Source organism: Rhea americana, unplaced genomic scaffold (assembly GCF_003343005.1).
Source record: "Rhea americana isolate MKP2758 unplaced genomic scaffold, rheAme1 scaffold_321, whole genome shotgun sequence".
Taxonomy (NCBI): domain Eukaryota; kingdom Metazoa; phylum Chordata; class Aves; order Rheiformes; family Rheidae; genus Rhea; species Rhea americana.
Genome location: NW_028186448.1, coordinates 552,761 through 565,626, shown reverse-complemented (window position 1 = coordinate 565,626; position 12,866 = coordinate 552,761). Strand labels below are relative to the sequence as shown.

The 12,866-nt window shown below is 60.5% G+C and overlaps 1 protein-coding gene across 1 annotated transcript in view; it reads right to left on the bottom strand.

The window, feature by feature from the left end:
- The window catches only part of MDFI (MyoD family inhibitor), a gene marked incomplete at its 5' end in the record, with an annotated part of 16,529 nt that extends 3,665 nt beyond the window's left edge, over positions 1–12,864 (bottom strand). The window contains 2 exons of the mRNA XM_085310655.1: positions 1,271–1,474; positions 12,798–12,864. Coding sequence (XP_085166781.1) covers positions 1,271–1,474; positions 12,798–12,864 — 271 coding nt within the window. The remainder of the gene's footprint in view (positions 1–1,270; positions 1,475–12,797) is intronic.
- Positions 12,865–12,866: the final 2 nt, after the last annotated feature.

The window sequence follows — 12,866 nt, the reverse complement described above, 5'->3', positions numbered from 1 at the left end:
GCGGCCGGGCAAAAGTGGCGGCAACTTTTGCAAACCCCGACCCGGCCCCTGGGACTCCAAATCCGGCGAAACCGTGGCCGAGCGGCGCGGAGCCGGCCGAAGGGCTTCGCGGGGCCCCGGGGCTGCGCAGGGCCGCGGCGATCACGGAGGGGAGGGCGATGAGCCCGCAGGGACCAGCCCAGGCCAGGAAATTTCAGACGTCGGCCCTCTGGCTCTCCTTACAAATATTCTGCAGTTTCAACTGCTGGCTTGCTCTCCCGAAGCAGCAGGGTTTACAGAAGCGTGTAGCGCGCTCGGCTTGGCTCCCTCCGTTTCTTTGCATTCCTCAGATTAAACTGTTTGTAAATCAAAATCACGCTCCGACTCCAGCGAGCACCGAGAGCCGGCCAGCAACTCCCCCCCTCCAGGATAGGAAAAATCGCTTCCATCTCTGAGCCTCCAACTCAACGATCTCGAAGCCTTTCCGAAGGGGAGCTCTTCGGCCCGGAGCCGCGGCCGCGGTGCGCAGCGGTGCCTCTCGAAGAGCACCCTGCAACCCTCCCCAGCCCGGCAGACCAGGACGGCGACGGGGAGGACCAACGGGGAACCCGGCACGTCTTACGGAGCAGCACAGGGCTGGGAAACCAGGGCCACGGGAAAACCTGCCTTTGCATCTTTAGTGACCCAAAACCCACCGGGATTTCTTTGCTTCCAGCCTGAAACGACGCTGCCTCCATCCACGCCGGCCGAGCTGCCGGCTCCGTGCCGGTTCCCCTCCGGCAACGCCGGCAGGGCTCGGCGGACGGAGGCTCGCCCTGCCGCGACCGCACCGACCCTCGGCTCCGCTAAAGGTTGCTTTGCCAAGCCAGGGCAGGGCTCGGACACAACGGCACGTCACGGCCTCCGTACCGGTCCCGGCTGCTCTCAGATACCTGCTGCTCCCCAATAAATTTTAGGGTGGCCCAGTGCTATCGCCCTCCCCCCTGCTCGCCTCCCCGCCGCTCAAAGTCTGAATGCGCAGAGGCCCCACGAGCTCGGCGACACTCAACATCCAGCGAGCCCCGTTTCGGGAGCAGGAGCATCCCGCGGACCCGCCAGCGCGAGACGGGCCGAGGTGCAACAGCTCTGCGGGAGCCTCGTGCCCTCCTTGCCCTGCACGTGCCAAGGCACGGGCTGCCCCAAGCCGAGAGGCGCTTCCTGCCCGCACGACCCAGGTGCCGGGAGCTGCACGTCTCGGCCGGGACCCGCCGGCACGGCATGGCACGGCGCGGCATGGCGCGGCGCGACTCACACGTCACAGCTTCGGCAGCGCCCGCGAGCTCGGGCCGGGCCTTGGTGCCGGCCGGCGCCGCTCCGTTCGTCAGGACTTTTCGGGACTCGTCGTCTTCCGGGAGCTTCTCCTTCTTCGCCGCCGCGGGGCCGGGAGCGGGGCGGGCCGGGGGCCGGTGCTCGGCCGGCGCTGCCGCCGGGTGCTGCCACGGGGTCCCATCCTCCTCTGCAAGAGAAGCAGGGTTTGAGCCCAGAGCCTCGGCCACGGCGCACCGAGCCACGGGCCCCGGCGGCTCCCCCAGGCATCGAGGCACGGCCTGGTATTCACCAAGACCCCCAGAAACCCGGAGCCAGGCCCTCGGCTGGCGCGGACCGGCCCAGCCGCCGGGGCGCTGCAATCGCACCGCGGGCATCAGCGGGTGCTTCGGGGCTCCGTTGGCGGAGGCGAACCGCGTCCTCCTGCCTCTGCCGCCTCCCAAAAGCCCTCCCCAGGCTCCCGCATTCCTCCGCTGAAAAGAAGCCGGGGGTCTGGTTACACTCAGCATCTCAAGCTGGATATTTCCCCCCCCCCTTGCAAAAGGGCCACGTTCATCCCAGCGCAGAGCCGGCTGCCGGCTCCCGCCCCGCAGCCTCGGCGGGGCGAAGCGAAGCCTGCGGGGCGCCGAGACGAGAGCTGCTCTGTTCCCCACCACGGCTTGGGGGGGGGGTGGAGAGGGGGAAAAAAAAACCAATTTTGCACATCCCTTAGCAAAACCCAGGCCGCGAGCCCCCTCCCCGCCGCCCGCCCTCCCTCCCTCGGCTCCCAGAATAGCATCGGTTTGCAAACAGGGGCCGGACCGCACTTTATATAAAACTAAATTATACCTTGGGAGCGGACAGGGAGACCAACCACCCATAATTTCCCCGGCTGTAACAAGAGGTCGTACACGCGGGCGGGCGAGGGCAGCGGGGCGCAACGCGAGCAGCCTCGGGCGCTCCGCGCACGCCGAGCCCTCCGCCCCGCTTTCCCCCCGGGGTCCCGACGCGCCCGGGGCTCGCTCCGGAGGAAAAAACCCACCCCGGCGGCCGCAGCCTCGCCGGCGGCTGGGAAGGCGTTAGCAGTTTGCTCGCCTTGCCGAGTCCCAGAAAACTTGGCCTGGTTTACGGTTTCCACGCTAAGACAAAAGCCCCTTATGGAACCGAACTTGGTAGGAAAGAAATAATCACCCTCTGGTTTTTGTTTGTTTTTAAAACTATTTTACAGAGTGAACGCGTGATTCCTCTCCGGTGCAAAAGGCACCTGGCCCAAGATAAATTAATCGTCTTTTCCTGAGAAATCTTCCAGAGCAAGGTCTGCAGAGCCCCGCTCGCTGCAACCCTGATCCCTCCTGCAGGACATTCACACAGGCGTGGCGATTTTGGTGCAAAACCAAAAGAAATTCAGCAGCTCCAGCTGAATTTTGCACAGAGCTACTGGCTCCAAAACCCGACCGGAGCGGGAGTACGGGAACCCCAGAAAGGAGGGCAGAAAATGCGTTGCCATGCTCCTCCGAAAGCCCAGAGCAAAACGGAGAGGAGGGAGCCGGCTGTGCCCTACCCCTAGGTGTTTGCACATAGGTGTGGTGGATGGGTGAATAATAACCGCACGCGGCTGAGTCCCAGCTCCTGCCAGGGCTCAGTCATGCCCCAACCTGGACTGGCCTGTGTCAGAGCTGCACAGCTCAGTCATCGCTCGATCTGAAGCCTCTTAAACCTGGCGGCTCGGGAGCTTTGAACCAAGTCCCGAGTTGGAGGTGGTTGGAGCAACGGGAGGGCGCGTTCCCGAGCCGCCGGATGGGAACGGGACTGCGCCGTCGGGCATCGGCGTCCCCGGGGAGCTGGCGCAGGCTCTGCTCCTGCTGCGACGCATGCAAAAAAACAAACAAACAAAAAAAAACCCCAAAATAAGATGCCCGGAACACACACAGCGTTTCAAAAGCAACGGTACAAGCTAACAGCAAGGGCTCGTGGGCTCCCATCACCGCTCTGCTCCGAGCCCCGCGCTGCCTCGGCCACGTCTCTCCGTCCCTCCAGTCCCCAGCGGATCGAGGGCAAAGACGGTCCGCTCGGAGAAGGAGCCCCGCGGACAGGAGCGGCGCCGGGATCGCGCCGGTCCGGACGCTCCCGAGACGAGCTTCGGTGCTGCCACGTCCGCTTCGCCCATGTAATTACGCTGCACAGCGAGAGGTCTCGCGCCCGGCCGCAGCGACGCGGGGAGGAAGCTGGCAATTAAATTAACTCCCACTGCAACAAGCCGGCCGCAAGAGGGGCAAAAATAGACGGGGCAGGAATTCGGGCAAGCGGGTCCTTCCCCGTGTCGAGCCCCGGGGGCAGACGGGGCCCCGCGCCCTCCCGCTCCTGGCCAAAAAGCCCTTTCAAGGCAGCAGTCGCTAAAACGCCATCCCCCCTCCCAGTTTCTTACCCGAGGGCTTCGCAGCCCCCGCTACGGTCAAACTCGGCCGTACGCCCCTGGGAAGAGGGTTCACACGACTCGTTTCCCACCCTGATGCTCCGAGGTGGAAACCCCCCGAGTCCGCACGGACTGCGGGGAGCACGAAGACGCCCCGGCGCTAACCCAGCCCAGCGGCTGCACGACCGCTCCCAAAATACGTGGGAGAAACCAACGGCGACGCTGCCCGGGGAAGCTGACACGGCCGTTTCGTTTACGAGGAGAGAGATAAAAAAGAATAAAAAAAAAAAAAAAAAAAAAAAAAAAAAAAAGCGCGTCAGGCCTCAGAACGTGGCAGCGCTGCCCTAGGGTCAGAGACGAGGAAAGCCGTGGAGCTCCTGCCACCCGCCGAGCCCGGGAGAGGCTCGCTGCTCGGGTCTTCTGCCCGTTCTCCCCAATTACGAAGTCAAAAAGGGCTATTTAGAAAAGCCTGCAGAAATCACCGGGCTGCAAAGTCTATCAAATGGCCAAACAAGAGGGGCAGAAGCAGAAAGAGCTGGTGAGAGAGACGTAAAATAAGCTATAAACGCCCACGTGCTATAACCACGTAGCTTGCAACTCTCCTGCGGAGCAAAATGCAGAAGATGAACGTATCGCCGGGCACGGCCGGGCTCTTCCGAGGAGGACCGGCCTCGGGAACGGCTCCGACCGTACCGCCGGCGTCCACCGGAGCCGTGACCAAAGGCTGTCCCGAGCGGGATGAAAGCCCGCGTGTCGCGGGTGGGAGGCGCGCTTGAGTCACGGGGAGCTTGCAGGATCGAGCCGACCCATCTGCCCGGCGCTGGACAAACAAGGGAATCGCACGGCGTCAGCAGCCGGTCGGACGGGGCAGAGTCTCGCAGCAAGCGTAAACAGGGGATAAACCGCAGTCAGCATGAACTCAGCTCACCAGGCGCGTCCCTGGGACCGGGCGCAAGCCCGGGTGGCCACAGGCGCCTTGCGTGCACGTCCCAGGTCCCGCTCCCTAGCTGGTCCCCAAGGGAGGGTCTGGAAAGCTGCAGAACTAGAGATGGGTCAAACCCTTCCAGGTCTGGACTTCTGATCAGTCCGTGCCTCCTCCGGCCCCGCGGTACCTTTGGCTACAGAGGAAAAAGCAAGCAACCTCGCACCCGGCGATGGACGGACACCTCAAGGACACGGCGCGTCCCGGTGACCGCACCAGAGCACAACGTGCCGGAGCTACGACGCGTTTGGGCCACCGAGCTCCAAAGCAAATCCCGTTCCTGCACCAGGCTGCGTGTTTGGATGAGGTCTTCCCGGGCCAGCAGGGAGGGAGAAGGGTCTCGGCACATCTGGATCCACATCCAAGCTCTCCTGGAGCCGCCGAGCATCCCAATCTCACCCCGCGGGCTGCGTCTCCTGCCGACCTGCAGCAGCTCAGGGGAGCCTCTTGCCTCCCCCCTTCTCTCCCTTTAATCCCTCAGGAATGGCTGGTTAGGGAAGAGATAACGTCGGACGGAGACGCAAACAAAGACAGTCTAGCGAGGCGTTTGCCATTAACAACACGGCACCTTGCAGCAATATTTAGTTTGGGAGCTTTCTAACCTGCTCTGCGCAGATAAAACGAGTGCGTAATCTCTGTCCGTTCTCCCCCGTGCGCGGCCCGGCCCAATCAGGTGGTTGCCTGGTTTATTCAAGGGATATTTTAGAGCTTGATTCAGTGGTTTCAAGTGCCGAAGAGACAGTGCTGAAGCAAATGCTTCCAATCCCACGAGCCAGACCGGAGAAAATCAAAATTCTGGGTTGAAAGTTTGCTGAACTGGGAGAAATCCAACCAGCTTATTTACATTCAGTCTGAAATTAATGCACCAAAGCATTTCGGATTCAGTGATATTCGGAGAAAGGAAAAGAGCAGGAGGGAGGGGAAGGAAGAGCAAGACCAGAGTCCTGGACGTGTCAAACGGTTCTGCCTCCCAGGCTTGGCCGCTCCGCCATCCCGCGGAAAGCGCTTACCCCAGCGTCTCCCTGCTCACCTGGGCCATGCTTTGTAAAACATTTCAGTTCTGGGACAACGAGGAATCTGGTCAAAAACACTGGTTTCTATGAAAAGTGACTTCCTAAACGCAAAAAGCAAAACAAAGCAAAAAAAAAAAAAACCCACAAAACCCCAAATATCTTGCCAGCTTCGGAGTTGTTATTATTTGTTATTTATAGCGATCGGGTGGGTAGGCAGAGAGGAATTTAGGGACGGTCAAACAGAACCAGTGTCTATGCAGGCCGTTCTCCGGGGTCCACGGAGGGGTCACGGCACCTGGTTCAGGAGGAGGTACAAAAACGCCAGGCACGGGCAACCGTAACGAGTTCTTGGCCGCGGTTCCCCGGCTGCAGGGAGGAAGAGCAGGTCCCATCCAACGCGCTATTTCTGCCCCTTCGCTTACGGCCAGGCTCATGACGGAGGCAGCAACATTTGACCCTGGCTGAAAGTGCCCTGGAGCTGGGACAAACACCTCCTCCCGCAACAAAATCCCAACTCCGAGGAAGGTTTGGGCACCGACTGTGCCTGGGCCTCGCTGCAGACCCCGCCGCTGTGGCACCGATGTCCTGGAGGAGCCTCACCAACCCACACGGCCCCCATGAAGGAGGTGCAAGTCGCCCCCAAAGCCCTCATGGAAGAGCTGCTCCGACCCGAGGGCTCCCAGCAAGGATGCCAGGGGTGGCGGGGAATAACCTGACGCCTCCAAAAGTGAGGAAAAGCATCAAACCACAGCTGCCAAGCCACGCACGGGGCTGCGCGAGGGCTCAGGCATCAGCCTGCTTGGATAACCGCCGAGCAGGGACTGCAGGGACGATAAGAAAGAAGATCACTGCTCAGATGACACCGCCTCTACTCCCAGCTCCAGCACAGCAGCGTGATTTCACCATGGTCTACGTGGATGCACCTTTACTACAAAAAAGCAGCTGTTTGCTTTATGCTAAATTAGCTCCCTGGAAGCAAAGTCCATGCAGAGATTCCTGCTGGGCTGGTGCTAATTGCTGTCCAAGACCTAGCGAGCCCCATGGTCTACACGGTGGTAACAGAAACCCACCGACAGGTCTCGGCAGTAAAGCCAAACCCCATGGCAGGAGCCTTGAGCCTGCTGGAAAGAGTAGGAGGAAAAGCACTGCTTTCCCTTGCACCCTTAAAGCTGCCGGTTCCTCGTGGAGCCAGGAAGTTTTGTCGTGTTTAAGAGGACGAGAGAAGAGTGCACCTCCGCCACTGCAGGAACTTTCTTATGCAGCAAGAATATGGTTAACATACGTGTACTAAGGTGGTGTTCAGGTTCCTCACGTGCTACAGATGCAAGGGAAGAAGCAAGCTCTATGCCAAACGCACTGAGCCTAAACTGTACGACATGGGACAACGTGATTTGCCCCAGGACACAAAATAGATCTAGCAGAACCAGTAAGACCCAGCTTTCTGCACCCTAGCTGCTAGGCCAACCCACCTGTGGGAGATAGGGCCTGATGACTGCCTGGAGAAAATTATGGAGCAATGTATAGCATCCCAAATACATCGTGGGGTCACGAGTTGACTGGCATGCCAGATAAGAACAAAGGCCCAAAGAGCCCATCTGGGGTTGAGTCAACTTCCGTTGACTTCAAGGACCACCCTCCTGCGTTCGTGCCTCTCTGGAGCAGCCTAACACACCTTGCAAGCCACAGAGACACAAAACGCTCAGGCCGGGAGGAGACTGGTGTGGAAGAAGGCTATGGGAGGCTGTCCTCCAACACGCAAAGTATCCTTAAGGTCATGCAATTATCCTTGAAGCTTGAAAAGCTGCTGCTGTGATGTCTATCAGATCCAAGGAGATTCTGGGAATTACAAAGCAACGAGCCACACCACCGTGCTAGGGAAAATTATGGAGAGTCTAATTAAGAACCATGCCAGTACAGTAATTGCCTAACCTTACAGGGTCAAACCAGCACAGGTTCTGCCAGGGAAAATTTGTGTCTTTCTAACCTGCTAAGGGTCCTTAAAAAAAAGTTAATTGAGGAGTAGATAAATGTGAGCTGGTGGACATCATTATTAACAAGAATAATAATTTGCACTTATATGGCACCCTTCATCCTGAGATCTAGTCAGCTCACGGTTTTAAGCCGGTGCCCATCACACGTTACCTGGCCTTGATATATGTGACATGAGCACAACCACAGCTCTAAGCCACTGCGAAGCAGAGCCTTCTCGCCGCTCGTCCTAGGGGGGAAGCTGAGGCACGCAAAGGGGACTTGTCCAAGGCGACGGAGCCCAGAACTTTGCAGCCCTGGTGCTCAACCCTTCCTGCTGAGGAAGGCTACTCACAGGCTTGGGATTTTTTCTTAGCTCAGATACCCAGAGCTTGGGCCCAGAGCGCAGTTCTTGCTAAACTGGGATGGGGTGATGTGAAAATGAGCTCTTCTGGAAAGGTCAGGGCACGGCTCGCTGGGTAGCAGCATGCCTACTCGCTGAACTAAGGACTGCGAGGCCGTCCAAGGATGAAGCCATGAGGGTGGAGTGAGTAATCCTCGCGAGTCACCGAGCCGACCCGCTTCCTTTCGATGCAAATCTGCTGCCTCCTTACATCAGGAGCCCAGCCCGGGGAGCCGAAAGCAGCCAAACTGGGTGAACACCTTCCCGCCCGGGGCGGCGCAGCCTGCCCCGCCGGGAAATCAGCCGGATCGGCCGCCCGGAGCCACCCGCGCACGACCAAGCCCTGCTCCGAGCTGAGGAGGAGAGGAGGGAGAAGGTCCCTCTCCAGCCAGGTTGCCTACCCAGAGCCAGGCAAGGTGGCCACGGCACAGAGCGGGTCCACCAGCTCGTTTCCACCCCTGCGGGTAGCGGAGCGGTTGCAAACGGCCGGCGCAAAGCCAGGCACCCACGAGGCTTAATCCGGAGCCGCTCCGCTCCCGAGCTGAGCCCGGGAGCCCCGGGGCAGGGCGGCTTCGCGGGTTCACCTCCGGGAAGGGGCTGCGCTGTGAGCGAGGCGCAGTTCTGGGAAAAATTAGAGAAACTACAGAAAACGCCAAGAGGACAGTTAGGGTTTCTGCAACTAATAGACTCTAGGCAGGCACTTTCCGAGGAAATTCAATTAGAAGCTGGAGCGGGAATGGGACGCTCGGGTGGCGAAAAGCAGAGCCCCGAAGGGCCTGCGTTGTTCTGCACAAAATCTGAAACATATAAAAAAGAAAAAGCCAAAAATCTGCGTCTTATTTTTTAAGGTTTTCTTTGTTTAAAGAAAAAAAGTAGAGAAAAAATATAAAAATAAATGCAACGTTTTCACAAGCAGCCGAGAAACTGAGGAAGAAAGAAAAAAAGGAAATGAATCTTTTGGCATCCAAAGTTTTCCTATTAAATCTAGGGTAAGAAAGTAAAAGGATTGTTTCTTTATGGGCTTTTTTGCATTTCCTCAGCACTTCTAGGCTGCCTGCATGCCGATCTGCAACCAGGCTCACTCAAAGCAGTGCAAAGACGCTGTTATTTTGGTTTTTGGGAGGGCTGACCTTATTTCTTTCAGCTTCCAGGGCAGGACGCAGACTCAAGCTCCAGTTACGCCGCCTTACCTTGGCAAACCCGAGCTTCTGCACGGCATCGGCCCGGGGGCCGGGTGTCCCCCGGGAAAGGGGGAAGAGGAGCTCCCCAGGGCTGGCGGCTGCAACGCGGCCAAGCGGAGCCGCCGGCTGCGCCCGCACGGCCCCAGCTCGGCAGGACGGGGCAGGAACGGGGAGAGCAAAACTCGACGGAAAACCTCCCTTCCTGGAGACTATTTGCTCCCGAGGTCTTTAGGACAGTTTGCTCCCTGTAACGAAAACCCCTCCCGTGCCAGCTCCGTTCCCCCTCCTCTTCCTCCCTGAGGAGGAAGGATGCAATGAAAACAAGGCATCCCACAAACCAAAGGGTTTTCTGCTTTCTCCTGTTTCCTTTCAATTTCTCCAGAAAATAACTACGGCCCAAACACGACACGTAGGCAAACAACTGCCTGTTTTCTCCGAGGCCCCGCCAGAAGCCACCTGCGGCTATTTCAAGGCTTTGGACTGCGACGGCACGAGGCCGATCGCCAGAGCCGGCGCAGGAGAAACGCCGCGATCCCGGCCTTCGTCTCAGCCCGGCCGCGGGAGCGAGCCCGGCAAGGCGAGCCCGGCTCCGCCAGCGGCACGCTAACTTCGGCCAAAGCACTCCGTCGCCAAACACCTCCGTTCCCCTTTTTACCGGCTCCGCGTTACTGAATTATCCCGGACTAGTTCACAACAGCATCTGAAAGGGATTCAAGGAAAAATTCCCAGGCTGAGCTATGCGTGACAGAGTCCCTGGAAGTTGCCCAGGAGATAATGCTTTTGCATGGAGATGTCACGAGGCCAAGCAAGCACGGAATACAAAACGGACCGTGTCCATTCATCGCTCGGCAAGGGGAAAAAAAAAAAAAAAGCGAAAAGCGCCGCGAGCACGAACGCAAAGCTCGCGACACGCAGCCCGAAAGCTGCTCTTGGGAGCCCTTTCGTTGGACGAGACGGGGCAGGGATTTCCTCTCTGCACAAAAATTCAGCCCCTGGAGCGGCAGAATTGGAGGCTGTGCCGGAGACCCCCCGGTGCCTGCCGGCTCGGCTCGGCACGGCACGCTGGGGTCCAGCGGAGGCTCAGCTTCTCCGAAAGGCCTAGGCGGCCGGGGCAGAGCAGGGCCCCCGCGGCGACCACCCCGGCACATGATTCCCACACCAGCAAGAGCGGAGCGAGCACTGGAGCAAGCAAACCCCCCCGGCAGACAGAGGCCCGTACCCTGCTCCTTTTCCAAAAGGGCCTCCGATTCCCATGTGCTTTTAATTTCAGGGCGCACTGTTCCCGCCGCCGTGGGGCCGGGCTGCACCAGCAGACACGAGCCCCGGAGAGCGGCGGCCGGCACGGGAGCCGGCAGGAAGGCAGCAGCCCCCCGCGGCCGGGCCTCGCTGCAGGGACGCGGCGGCTTCGGCCGGGGTCCTGGCTGCTCCCGCTCGGGACATCAGCGCGCTCGGGGCGCTTTATCTACGCACCTCTGCTCGGGCGGCCGGCTGGCAACAGGGAAAAGTCACGAGGCCGTTTCCCCTCCGCGCTTAACAAATTTCTAAACTGCTTTTTAAAACAAAACGCGCTAGTTAGTTAGTGCACAAATTTCCCGTGCAAAAAAAACTTCCTGCATTAGGCCCCTGCATCAGCAGCTCGGCATTTTCCACCTGGAGGGGCGAGCGAACTGCGGACACCCCAGGGAGAGCGAGCGGCACGCAGCTCCTCCAGCTGCTCCGGCCCCGGCCCGCGGCAGCAGCTCAGCAGCACAAAGCAGCGTAAGAGCTCAGCCCGGGAAGCGGAGCCTGCCGCATCCAGCTGGAAAAGCAGGGGGAAGAGAACAAGAGGATGTATTCTCCGAAACTTGGGCCCAGCCACGCTCCAGGCCAAAGCCAACACGGGAGAGCTCCAGCTGCACTACGCTCATTTTCTGTGCGTTAAGATGCCCGGCGTTTGCACAGCACCGCTGCTGCTTAGCTCAGCCTGCTGCCAAGGAGCCTCTCGCAAAGCGGCTGAATCAGTTCAGCAGCGAGCTCTTCCCGGGGCGAATTTGGCCCCTTTTGTGTCTGGTCTGGCAGCAGGCACAACAGGGGGTTTTGCCTCTTGCTCTCGGCTTCCTGCCCAGGCATTTTTCTCCCACCATTGGGCTTTAATGTCATTCCCACATATGAAACTTGATGGGAATTGACTGCCACGAGACAACAGCAAAATTCCTTGCGCTGCAGACCCGGCTGGTGGAGAATCCCCACTCAGCGGGCTGCAGAGCTCCTGGGGCTCAACCAAGAGCCGTGCATACATGCACAGGCGTGCACACACACATGCACACGTGAGCCACTCTCCGCAGAGGGCTTGCAGGCTGCCACCACTGGAGCCGACCTGGCCAGTGTCACAGCACTCCACTTGGCCGGGGGGAGAAGACAAGGACCCCAGAAAACTTTTCCATCCACTTCTCCGAGGATGCTGCCCCCCCCCACCCCACCCGAGGGGGCCGCTGAGCCTGCTCCATGCTGTGGGGTGGGGAAGGGCCCCACCGCCCCAGCCCCTCGTGGGGTCTGCACCCCACGCTAGACACCAGCCCCCTTGCAGTGTTCTGAGCCCCCCCCCCGAGACTGTTTTATCCGGCCTGAGCGAGCGTGGCAGCCGCGTCCCAGCAGAGCCGTGACCGTCCTGTGCGCTTGGCAAAGTTACAGAAACTGCTGTAAAGTTTGTGCTGCGAACTCCCCCCGGGGCAGGCTGCCTCGGCCGTGCGCACACGGAGCCCGGCGTGTGCACCGCCAACGCCAGGCACGCACACACTCCCCGCCTGTGCACAACACACGCGCACACTGAGCCGTGCACAACACACAGCCACGCATGCACGCACACTCACTCAAGCATTCCTGGGCACGCACACAGGCACACCCCCCACAGCACGCGCACACACAGAGCCATGCACACACACACACGGCCGTGCATGCACACACCCAGCCATGGACACGTACACACTCAGCCACACACACTCACCCCCAGCCAGGCACACTCACACACACCCCAGCCGCACACACACAGCCATACGCCCAAACACAACTCCAGCCACGTACAACCCCCCAGCCACGCACCCCCTTGCCCCTAGACGTGCAGACGCGCACACACACACGCGCAGAGCCGCGCACACACGCCCCGGCCGTGCATTCCCGCACACACAGAGCCGTGCACACACTCCCTGGCTGCGCACATATGCCCCGGCCGTGCCTTCCCCCCCACACACAGCCGTGCACACACACCCCGGCCGCGCACACACACACACCCCAGCCGTGCATTACCCCCCCCCACACAGCCGTGCACACACACCCCGGCCGCGCACACACACGCCGGCCGTGCATTCCCCCCCACACACAGCCGTGCACACACACCCCGGCCGCGCACACACACGCCGGCCGTGCACTCCCGCACACACGGAGCCGCGCACACGCGCCCCGGGCGTGCACACACACGCCGGCCGTGCCCTCCCGCACACACGGAGCCGCGCACAGGCGCCCCGGCCGTGCATTCCCGCCGCGCACCCCCTTGCCCCGACGTGCGCGCACACTCCCCCCCCCCGGCCTCCCCGCGTACCTGGCGGCGGGGGCGGCTCGGCGCGGCGGGGCTCCGGGCGGCTCGGCCGGTGGCTGCTGGCCTGGGACA